The 12,730-nt window shown below is 37.7% G+C and overlaps 1 protein-coding gene across 1 annotated transcript in view; it reads left to right on the top strand.

The window, feature by feature from the left end:
• adisspb (adipose secreted signaling protein b) overlaps positions 1-12,730 on the top strand; it is a 33,512-nt gene that overhangs the window by 9,495 nt on the left and 11,287 nt on the right. Inside the window, exons 3-5 of the mRNA XM_004079849.5 lie at positions 83-222; positions 9,964-10,102; positions 10,682-10,807. Of these exons, the coding sequence (XP_004079897.1) occupies positions 83-222; positions 9,964-10,102; positions 10,682-10,807 (405 nt within the window). The remainder of the gene's footprint in view (positions 1-82; positions 223-9,963; positions 10,103-10,681; positions 10,808-12,730) is intronic.

Below are 12,730 nucleotides of genomic sequence, written 5' to 3'. Positions count from 1 at the left end.
TCAACTGGCAATTTGATGCATCTTTGTTTATGTTTATGTATGTCAGGGTTTCAGAAGCTGATTCCTCCTAATTTTTTTGCAGTGTGTTCAAAGGCAGGAGGTGTCCACTTCTCAGAGGAACCTCCTTCTACTGGAGTCCCATCACATGTTCATTTTGATGAGAAACTGCATGACTCGGTGGTCATGGTGACTCAGGAGGATGATGGCAACTTCATGGTGAAGGTGTGTTCATTTCAACATTTCTCACGCATTTGATGTACCGGTAGTTTTTAATTTAGCCAAAACCAAATGAGCATAATTCTCAGTTTCCACCTTGGAATCACAAGGCTAACAGCTGAGGGAAAAAAAGAAGAAAAAAAAATGAATAAAAGGTTAAAAAAAGGCACATGGTTAAAATTTGATTTCATTTAAAATTTGCTAAAGCAAATTCCTTTTGCAGTGATGTTGGGAAGTAGCTGGATAGTGGACTACCAGGTGTTGCAGATTTATTTACAGTAGCATAGAAAAAGAAAAAGCAACGTGATGCATCCCTTTATTTAAAACATTTGGGTTGTGTCCAAATTCCCTCAATACTTTCCGGTTCCTGCACTATATAGGGCGTTCAACATTTTGTGGAGGTGTCCAAATCTACAATTGTGCCCTAAAATCTTCTCAGAAATCTCAAATCTCAATTTCTCAGAAATTTCTACCAAAAAGCTGTGCATCAATACTCATCAGATTGGCAAATATAGACCACGATGTACGTTCATGTGCCATAAGTCCAAACGCAACACTCACTGTTTTTAGTGTAAAACATAAAATAAAATCTTTTGCACTTGAAACAGAAAAATTCCCCTTGAAACTGAAACATGTATTTGCAATCAAAACAATTTTCACTTGAGAGAAATTCACTCTTCTGCTAAATTGTCAGAAATTCTTCCAATTAGATTGTAGCCTGGATCAGGTTTCTGCACGATTGGAAGAATTTCTGGCCAACAAGCATCATCCTTCATATCCATCTCTTTAATTTGGTGGCTTTTGTGGCACATTTGTAACAAACTGACCTGCTCTGCTTAGAGCGCAGAAGAGACTAGTATTGTTTTGTCGGCATATATTTTTCAGTTTCCAGAGTTAAAATTGTTTTGATTGCTCATATTTTTTACTGTTTCTAGTGCAAAGTAATTTTTGAGCACACAACATTTTTAAATTTTTACACTCAAAACAGTGAGTGTTGCGCTTGGAATAATGGCTCAAAAATTGCTCAATAGACAAAAAGCAAAAGCAAAAACTGATTCCATGTGGAGCTACATCATCATCATCATCGGAAACTAAAATGGATCCTGAAAAAATGGATGTGAGCAATAGAGCAATTAATAGTCATTTTCAACTTTTTAAGCAAGGTCTTAAAAAAGTACTAGAACATGTAATGACCAAACACCTTTCCACTGTCTTTTGTTCCTGCCTGGTTTACGTTGATTGGTAGAAACTAGGCTTGTAAACATTAACCCTTTATCCAATGTTGACATTCTTTTGACTGCTGTAACTCAAAATCACAGCCATTTCCACAATTAACAAGTTCCAGTGGATTCTGAAGCGCAGATAGGCAGCACTCTTAAGTAGTGAAATGTTTACCTAATCAATGTAAATCAGCTGACTCTGTCTTTGCTGAGTCCAAAGCTGATATAAAAAGCTACTTTTCTCTTTGACAAAATGAGCTGATATACGTTGATTGCGTAAATGGTCTAAAAATTACAGTATGTCACGGAGCATGGTATTTAGGTGTCGCTAAGGTAATACAAATTTCTGGGAAGCACATTTTTAACAGTATTTTTAAATGTTTCTTTTTTCTTTTTTTTAGAAATAACAAGAAAACATTTTGAAGCATTTATGGGTGTGTTGAGCAGCAATTCGTGCAAGGTGTCTCAGGGTTTCTTCAGACTGGACACATTTGGTCAACTTAAAAGTGAACCAGAGTTCGTTTCTGGAAACACATAAGCGCATCCTGATCCAGGACCAGGAACTGCTCTCTGAACCATCTCTCCAGGTGGTCCTGGTTCATTTCCAATTGGAAGGAGCTTCAGTTCGCTCTGAGATTTCTCAGTCTGAATACAATCCGTCCTAGGAGCGGAACAGCCGAACCAAAACGGCCACCGTAGCCGACATAAACAGAGTAGGAAAGAAGGAACCGATAAACCGCAGACAAATTTATAAAGCAACGATTGTCGTGTTATCATGTGTGGACAGGCTTGTCACGTGTGTTTTGTGTTTTTGTTGATGCTTGCACAATAAAGCTTGCAGATGCAGAAAAACAAAGTTATGTGGACTCGCTGAAGCCTCCATTGTGCCTCAGTGCTTCTAGCCTGGTTGCCCTCTGTTCGTCATGAGGAAACAAACCCCAGAGAAGCAGCTATTGCAAAGTCAATTTAAAGGCACACAGCTAAGTGTTTTCTGAAAGGTACACACATAAACCTCTTAATTTAACAGGTAGTGAATTTGATCTTTCCGAAGTGGCTGACACTGAAATCAAAAAAACTCTCAAAAACTTCTTCATTGAGGCTTTAGAAAAGCCTGCAGGTGAATTATTGCCTAAAATAACTTGTTCCAAAAACGTTTTTGTTCTTCAATTATCTGCCACAGTGTCTCTTTTTTAGAACTTTTTTCTTATCCTAGTGGATTTGACAAATTAAACGGTTTCTTTTTATGATTCAGGTCTTTAGAAGTTCGGAGAAATAGGAAATACTGCAGTACTTTTTTACTGTATTGAATGCTAAACTGTATTACAACCCTAACCCTAACCCTGCATAGAAAAATATTGCTCTTAGTCGCTAAGCCTTCATTAATAATTTTTTATTTCCATTATATTTTAGTCTGTCTGTCTGTCTGTCTGTCTGTCTGTCTGTCTGTCTGTCCCTCCCTCCGTCCGTCCCTCCGTCCGTCCGTCCGTCCGTCCGTCCGTCCGTCCGTGTACATACAAGTATTTTTTTTTCATTTTGTTTCTGTTGAGTGTATGCTTTTGTCAGATCTTTCCAAGCATGCTTGACTGTCTTTGTGCAGTCCTCACAGTCAGTTCTGGCTTCTTCGCATAGAATATATCAGTGGCTGTGGTGGTTTGGAGGGTTGTTGTTATGGAAACAGAAGGCTTGGTTTGCTCATCTTCAAATGGAGCAAAGATGAAGTGGGAGTATGTGGGCTGAAAAATGGCATTCAAGCAACCATTGTGAACACGATTTGAATTGCAAATATCTGCATGTTAGTCTGTCATGTGTTGTCTGACCAAAACAACAGAGATTTTTCTGTTTAACATGACAGTGGTTGGGCAGAGATATGGAAGTAGCTATGATATACAATCCAAACTTGTTTAAGAGTTAAGATTTGTGATTTTATGTTGTCTGTTTTCCAACAGTGACTACTGAAAGGAAAGTACAGACAACTAACAGTTTTACTCACTGGTGTACTGCACTTCTGTTACATAAAGTAACTGAATAATAAAGAATGAAAAATGTGTTTATTTTGAGAAATATTGACAAAAAAAACCAAGAGTAGCTCATTTACGATGACCAGCTGGTATTTATTGGTGCTAATTTGATCAAAATAATATTTTTTAATGTACCAGTATTTAAGTGTTATAAGCCTTCTCACATGCAGCCTTCTGCTAATCATATCTCCTAATCTGTAAGTTTCATGTTGATTGGCGAACAACTTTTTTATTTCCCCAAAATATCTAATGTAGAAGCACCAAAAAGAAAGTAGTTCAGAATACATCTTTATTTTATCTTTATTTGAACACCCCTAATTACTGGAATTTAAAGGGCCACTCCAATAAAAATCTTGATTTTTTTTTTTTTTTTTTTTTTAAACATGTTCCTGTAGCCTTTTTCTCGTGATAGAAGAAAAGCTAGCGGATAAGAGGGTAAACAAAGGGATGATGTGAAACGAGGCCGAGTGTGCTTCCGTTGACAGTAAATGAGAACTTTACTGAACAACCCCTCCCCCCTCGCATTCCAAATAGGGAGTACCCACCGGAAAAATAGACAGCTGTTAACTCAGTTAGTATGTTCGTCAGAAAACCGTTTTTGCTCTGCTAACTTTTATTAACATGTTCTTGTTAACCCTAATTTTTTCATGGTATTTTTGCTGTAGCTGTACACTGTACTGTAGGTTATTCAAGTTACAGTGCCTTGCGAAAGTTTTCAGCCCCCTTGAACTTTTCAACCTTTTGCCACAGTTCAGCCATAAGTGAGACACAATCATGAAGTGGAACGAAATGTATTGGATATTTTAAACTTGTTTAACAAAAAAATACTGAAACACTGGGCGAGCAAAATTATTCAGCCCCTTCACTTTGAGTGCAGCAAACTGTCCAGATGTTCAGTGAAGATCTCTGAATGATCCAATGTTGACCTAAATGACTAATGATGACAAATAGAATCCACCTGTATGTAATCAGGTCTCCTTGTAAATGCACCTGCTCTGTGATAGTCTCAGAGGTCCGTTTAAAGCGCAGAAAGCATCATGAAGAACGAGGAACACACCATTCAGGTCCGAGATACTGTTATGGAAATGTTTAAAGCTGGATTTGGGTACAAAAAGATTTCTTAACCTATAAACATCCCAAGGAGCACTGTGCAAGGAATAATATTGAAATGGAAGGAGTAGACCACTGTAAATCTATAAAAGACTCCGCCGTCCGTCTAAACTCAGCTCAAACAAGGAGAAGACTGATCAGAGATGCAGCCAAGAGGCCCATGATCACTCTGGATGAACTGCAGAGATCTACAGCTGAGGTGGGACAGTCTGTCCATAGGACATCAATCAGTGGTATACTGCACAAATCTGGCCTTTATAGAAGACTGGCAAGAAGAAGGCAATTTCTTAAAGATATCCATGAATATCTTGTTTAAAGTTTGCCACAAGCCATCTGGGAGACACGCCAAACATGTGGAAGAAGGTGCTCTGGTCTGATGAAACCAAAGTTGAACTTTTTGGCAACAATGCAAAACGTTATGTTTGGCATAAAAAGCAACACAGCTCATCACCCTGAAGATACCTTCTCCACTGTCAAACATGGTGGTGGCAGCATCATGGTCTGGGCCTGCTTTTCTTCAGCAGGGACAGGGAGGATGGGTAGAATTGATGGGAAGATGGATGGAGCCAAATACAGGAGCATTCTGGAAGAAAACCTGATGGAGTCTGCGAAATACCTGAGACTGGGACAGAGATTTGTCTTCAAACAAGACAATGATCCAAACCATAAATCTACAATGGACTGGTTCACAAATAAACATATCCAGGTGTTGGAATGGCCAGGTCGAAGTTCAGACCTGAATCCAATCAAGAATCTGTGCAGAGAACTGAAAACTGCTGTTCACAAACACGCTCCATCTAACTTCACTGAGATCCAGCTGTTTTGCAAGAAGGAATGGACAAAAATTTCAGTCTCTCGATGTGCAAAACTGGTAGAGACATACCTCAAGCAACTTAGAGCTGTAATCACAGCAAAAGGTGGCGCTACAAAGTATTAACTTAAGGGGGCTAATTAATTTTCATTCCCAATTTTTCATTTTTTTATTTGTTAAACAAGTTTGAAATATCCAATAAATTTCATTCCACTTCGTGATTGTGTCCCACTTGTTGTTGATTCTTCACAAAAAATTGCAGTTTTATATCTTTATGTTTGCAGCCTGAAATGTGGCAAAAGTTTGGAAAGTTCAAGGGGCCGAATATTTTCACAAGGCACTGTATGAACTGACAAATCAGATGCCAAAATAAAAGTAGGTGGCCTCGTGTTGAATGTTCAAAGCGTTTGATTGACAGATTCTCCCGAGCCCACTTTCAGTGGAAGGGGTGTGGCCTTCTAATGTGCTGACTCCTGATTAGAGAGAGTGGATGCCATAGAAATGTAGATGGACCAATCACGGCTTACTGAGGACATATGGTTCCAACGGCGACAGATGTATCATGGAAAAATGGCGACTCGATTGACTGTGTTTGATTGAAACCATAAGCAAGGCATTTTTTGTGGGTGACGTCACAAGCGAAGAACACAATTAGTCTCCTGAATAAACTGTTTAAAGAACAGTTGCTTACATTAGGGTGCAATAAAGAACAAGACAAAATAATGGTTGCATCTAAACTGGAGTGATGACAGTGGATTTATCAGAGCGCCACATGTGTCATTCCCTCTACAACATACGATAGATTTAATATTGAATTACTAAAGGAATAGAATTGGCTCCCATGAGCCCTCCATTATTAATACAGCTTCACGTCAGCCACTTTTTTGTTTAGCTCACATGCATGGATCATGTAGTACTCATCATGTATTGTGTTTACCACAACTATGAATCAACATTTCTTGAGTAAAACCATGTCATAGTGTGTCAACTTGTTTTTAATAAGTTTTTGTTTTTGTTTTTGAATTCGTCCATCTTTCACATTGCTATTACAGATTGATTATTGCTTTTCCCTGGAGTGGTCTCTTTTAATGCTGGCTGTCGTGCTTTTCAGCAAACACAGCTTCAAGCCTCCGCCTTGCCTATTGATGTAAGCCGGGGTCATGTGGGGTTACAGCTGCCCTATGTGGCTCTAGCCTGGGGGGCTTTACACGTTATCTATTGCTGCATGCACCTCCTTATCCAGTCTTTTGATCTTGTCTCTTGCATGAGGATTTCCTCACTCCTCGGTGGAAATATTCCTCTTTTATTAGTTTTTCTCTTCCAAATAGAAAACTGCCACCAGTCACAATATAACCAATGGTCAGATTCATTTCTGCTGTTTTTACCATCTGTTATCCTGTTTTTTTCCTGCTCTTTATTATTATTTTTTGTTTATTATTATGCCCTGCAGCAGTCCTGGGGGGTATTCCAGAAGGCAAATTTAACTACCCTGACTTTAACCCTGAACTCTGGCTGAAGTCTTACTTACTCTGGGTATGTCTGTTCCAAAAGACCGGATATGAGTTGGTGTAATTACGCTCGACTTGGTAACCCTGGGTTAATGCACGTGCACAGCAAGTACATAAAGACATTCTCAATAGATCGCAGATTTCCGGAGTCACCATGGAAATACGTGGAGAAAAAAAGAGAACGCTATACTTCAGTTAGACAGACATTTTAATGACTGCGTATGAAGATTATACGTCCATCAAAAAAGTAACACGGCTGCATCAACAAATGAAAGAGTTTCTGCTTGGAGAAAAAGAACAGAGTAAACGCACGAGTTTCTGATCTTATTTCCAATTACATTGTGATGTGTGTATATATATATATATATACAACTTATAAAAGTGAAATGAATTGATTCAGTTGGTAACAAGTAATTGAGTTAAATTTATTCAACCTAATTTCTTATGTCTATCCAACTCAATTGTTTATACAACCCAAATTTACATATTTATCGAACTAAATGTCATATTAAACTTATTCAATTAAATATTTTTCCATCTTAATTTATGATTTATGATTCATGATTGACTGTAATTTCAGTTCGCATACCATACTATTGCACTAGGGGTGCAAATAAACTCATCATCCTCTCCCTCCCTCTCACTAATGGTGCAAAAAGCATTAATCATAACTGGGTAAAATAACTCGGCAAAACACAGTAAAACAGCTACAACTAAACATATTTAGACAAAAACCTACACTTGTACCCAAATCCGTCCAGACAGGCAAAGGGAATGGTATCCCACAATTCCTTGCGCGTCCGATCTAACAGCAGCATCAAAGTTACACCTACTTAATTGAATTAATTTGAATAAAAGTTGAGTAAATGTCTGATAGCTATGTGTTATTTTTAGGTTGACTGAACTCAAAAAAATGATTTATCTTAACTGAAGCCAATAATTAAGTTAGATCAATGTAAATAGTTTACTCTACAACATCGATACGTGGTCTTATCACCCTCTCACGGTGGAAAAAGTATTATCTGAGCTTCTTCATCCACTAAATTATCTTCAAAGGGACACACCATGCTGCTTCACCTCTCTGAAAACAAACTAATCTTCAACTAAACCTGCTCCAGACCAGGTTATGTTCAGAGCATGAGTTGCTATGGCAACTAAGCATACCCTGAAACATAACTCTGTTTTTGGAACCAAAAGCTGAGGTTATCCGCTTCCTTAGCCTCGAACTTACCGTGGGAGCTAGCATAACCTGCTTTCTGGAACACCCCCCTGGAGTACTAGGACCATGTGGTTTTTGCAATTCTTCTTCCTTTAATGTGAATTTGAGTGAAAACTTTGCCCCCACAACATTCTCAAAAACTCACCAAAATTTGTATGCACCTCGTCCCCAATTAAAGTGAATTTTCGGTATAATGAACGACCCCCCCATGCCATTCAAGAAATGAATAAGAATAAAAAGATGACATCACAGTGAAAAGAAATAGTCAAAGAATTTATGAATGGGGCCAAAAACCCATTAACAACACCAAAACACGCGCAGCAGGTGTTTCCAAAGGAAGTTTTAAAATTATAGGATAGCCACAGGACCTACGGCTTGGCAGTCAAAGTGTGACAGTGTGCCTTTTTCACATTTTCCCACAAAATGGGAAAGAAGACTTGTGTTCGAGAGATTTTCAAAAAATTTCACACACATGCCAGTAGAATAAGTCCACAACCACAATTGTTGACCTTTTTTGTTAGGTAGAGGCCTCCATCATGAGTTTCCCCCCAAAAATAACCTTTACTACCACCTACAAATTTAAACCCCTTGGGATTGTCATGCATCTTCTTCTAACTCTTTGAGCATCATTGGTAAGCTACTTGGGGATAAAATGTTGGCTTTAAAGTTTAGAGATTTTTAATGGTGTTAGTGTACCAAGCTTGCAAAAGGGGTGTTTCTGTGTTGTTCGCCTATCTCTTACTAGAATATTGTGAAAATTGAAAACAATAATCCCTGTCTCAAGATGAACAAAACAATATAATAATTTAAATAAACATATGGCCATGGTTAAAAAAAAAACCTTAATTGCCAAGGAAATCCCAAAATTAACTTCTGACAATACTTCTGAAAATGACAAAGAAGATAAAGATAGATTTTTTTTGTTTTTTTCAGAAAAGTGATTTCGATTAGATACAATGATGAATGGTGACATATTCAGGTTTTATCATCATAAATCTGACTTCAATGTTCAAAAACATGCTTCAAAGGTAATTTTGCAACTCTAAATTGTCCATAGGTGTGAGTGTGAGAGTGAATGGATGTGTGATTGTGGACACACTACCCTGCGACAGACTGGCGACCTGCCCAGGGTGTCCCCCTGCCTTCGCCCATAAGTGGCCGGGATAGGCTCCGGCAGCCCCGTGACCCCGAAAGGGATAAAACGGAATAGAAAATGAATGAATGAAATCTGACTTCAGAGGACTCAGTGCCTCACCAGCCATCAACCTCACTGCACGTCACTGAGTAGTTGTGTTGGTCAGAGAGAGGCGGAGAAAAGAGTGTGTGGGTGTGTGATGAGAGAGAGGTGCCTGTGTGTGTGGAGGGGGTAGCTGACCTCCAGGGTAGTCGAGTTGTTAACTCTGGCTAAGCTGCATTTGATGTGTGTACTGAAGGTGGACACTTTCCTTGTTTTATGAGTGTTTTATGGAGTGTTTTATGAGTGTTTTATGGAAAATAATATGGCTTTAATTGCGTGTTTGTGTGTACGTCTTGGCAGGTCAGTGTGTGGTGTGGCTCTTTGACTCTCACAGTGAAAATATTCGGCTCTTGGTGTCAAACCTGTTCGCCACCCCTGTGCTATATGATATATTTAACTGAAATTGATGATCCAAACAACCAATGATTTATGAAGAAAAATCTTGAAAATTATAGGGGGGGTGCCCAAACTTTCTCATACTACTGTATATTCTCACATCTGGGGTATTAACACTTTTAAAAAAAAATCCTTTTTAGAAATTTAAAAAAAACTTTTTTTTTATTGGAAGATTGTTTGGAAGTCTTTTAGAAAAAAGGCAAATGTCCCTGTTTCAATCCCTCTCAGGTTGGCTTCTTGAAGACCCAGCATCGCTATGAGATTGTCTTCACCCTACCAGAGGTGCCAGGTCTGGGTAAAAACGTGTGCCCAGCACCAGTGCCAAGTCCTCATCTGCGGATCACCAACATCCTACCTGCTCCAGAGGGTTAGTAATAGAATACATTTACAAGAGAGCTAAAATAATTGGTATTAATGCTCTTAACCAGCATTGCAGTGTAAAAAGCATTGCAAACTGTAGCTGCATGTAACCTGTGATTACAGCAGACAGGTCACATAGATTCAATGCAGTGAACTAACTTCAAAAATCAAACTCCAACACAAACATTCGACACACGTGACGGCTGGAGCAGCTGCTTTCATAGATTTGTTTCTACAAACTTCGGCCAATAAAAATGCTGAAATGTGCTAAAGGGGATCCTCTAATATGCCGGGGGAGGGATGCCCACTGAACTGCCTGTAACTGAAGGAGGTTATTGACCTTTATGTTCAGCTCTTTCCCACAGCCTTCCTATTACCCTCCCAGCTGCCGTGTCCAGGCCTCGGTGGATTCTAACTACTGCACTGCTGTGTTTAATAAATTCCTGACTCTTTATTTATGAGTCACCTGTGTTGACATATATGGTTGTCATTCAGATAAATTACAGCTGACATATGGTTTGTGAATTGAATGCTGAAAAAAAAATGAACAAACAGTCCTCTGCTTTGTGTTTTCTATTGTTTCTAGGAGGCCTAAAGGTTGCATGCGAGTACATGGCCCTGCAGGAGGGAGTTCTGTGTGAGGAGGTGCTGCTGCTAAGCGAGACCAATGATGACGTCTGTGTCAGAGTCAAAGTTCATGCCAGAGTCATGGGTGAGGTTGTTTTATCAAGATCATTATCAGATAATGATCTTGATGTCCTGTGCTGATATGGAGATGTTTCAGCACTCTTTGGCCTGCCAGATCTGCAACACAGAAAACATTATAAATCTTTATTTGGTACAGCTTTAAAATGACTGAAATTATTGGGCTTTTAAGAATTACTTGTGTTTAAAAATGATTTCAATCTTTTTATTGGAGTTCTCAAAAACTTAAACTTTTAACTTTAAACTTTAACCTTGATAATACAGTGATGAACACTAACCACAAAACCTATGTCAACATTTAAAAAAAATCTGATTTTACTACCTAATGTCTCCGTTTATTGGTTGTTACACAAAAGACCCAAGATATGAGTAATATTCACACATTTTCACCTGGTATTGTCGACCTTTATTAAGGGGTCTTGCAGAGAAATAAAAGCTGGATTTTACTGCACTACTGCCTCCTGCTGGTCAATAGCTGGTCAGTCGCTTTTTAAATCATTAAAAAATGTTTTTGCTTTATTTATAATTCTATAGAACTGACATAATTGAATAGTCAATAGAATATAGTTAGTAACCAATGAAACATTCACATACCAGTTTCAGTTTTTGGTGTGTCTTTCGTTTTTCTGGTATTTCATCTTGTGTTTAGATTAGTTTCTCTCTCTGCCAGTTAACCCTGTGTTAGCAGAAGTGAATTGGATTCCTGGTATTTGTGTAAGCAGATGGAGAATTAGGTAAAGTGTGTGTGTGTGGGGGGGTCTCGTCTGCCTGCATAAGGATGGCTGACAATGTGCCAGTTTATTTTTGTGTTCATGCTTTTGTGTGTTTGAGGGGGAATCAGCTCTGAGTCTGTAGTTTTAGTCTCATGACCTGGACATCTGTCTACATATTTGTAATTGAGACGGATGAAAACCAGATCAGTGGATCAAGCTGTTCCTACACCTCACTGTACATCTGCTGTTAGATAAGAGCCTGGTTGAGGAAAAACAGCAATTTTGCTGCAGAGCAAAGCTAACTTTAAGACTAGAAAAAAAAATCTGTTTTTTAGTCTTATGTATTTTGCATACATATTAGATAAAATGTTTATATTTTTATCCTTTCTTTCTTTATGGATACATGTCAATTTTTTAACATAGAAAATCAGATATTTGGACATTTTAAAAAGATACTTTCCTAAATCAAAGGGTTCAACTTCTAGAGGATCATTAGTAATTTTCCTACATTAATTCAAGGGTCATCTTCATGATACAATAATGTGATTATTAATTTTTTTACACTACTGCAGTTTGTGTGATTATGAGTGCTGCATATTTTTTTTACTAATTACTATGTAAGCATTGAGCTTGAAAATTAAAAAGTATAAACTTTCTGATCTTTAATCAGTTTTCACGCAACATCCGTACACAATATCAGCAACACTTGGTTAACAAATGGTTAACATAGATTTATTGTAAAAATGGTGATTCATCACATGTTGAGCAAAAGTTTCAAAGATGAAAATCAGGTCCAGACTCACTGTTTAATCCCTTATTTGATCATTTTTTTGATTATAGTATTCTAACTTTGTATGGAGTCCTATACTGTTCATAATTAAATGAATAAATATTTAATTCAATAAATAAATGACCTCATGCAAATACACAATCAACCAATAAATCTCTCATAAATATATAAAAAGATCATGAAATTGTGAAAAACCTGCACACTAATTTTAAATTAGCCATTATATTATTCAATATATTTCATTTTGCTTTAAAAACCTGTTCATTATTTTAAAATATAATTTTAAAATATTCATTTTAATCATGTTGAATATTATTATAATTCTACGTCAGAACCTCGGATTTCAAAATCAATATTTTCCAAAGTATCTTTGTTTTTATTTCATGTTGCTGTTTTTCAGAATGACTTATTTATTTCATGAAGAGCT

Source organism: Oryzias latipes, chromosome 18 (assembly GCF_053564925.1).
Source record: "Oryzias latipes strain Hd-rR chromosome 18, Olatipes_Hd-rR_3.1".
NCBI lineage: Eukaryota > Metazoa > Chordata > Actinopteri > Beloniformes > Adrianichthyidae > Oryzias > Oryzias latipes.
The sequence above is the reverse complement of the archived record's forward strand: the minus strand, read 5'-3'. Positions and strand labels throughout refer to the sequence as shown.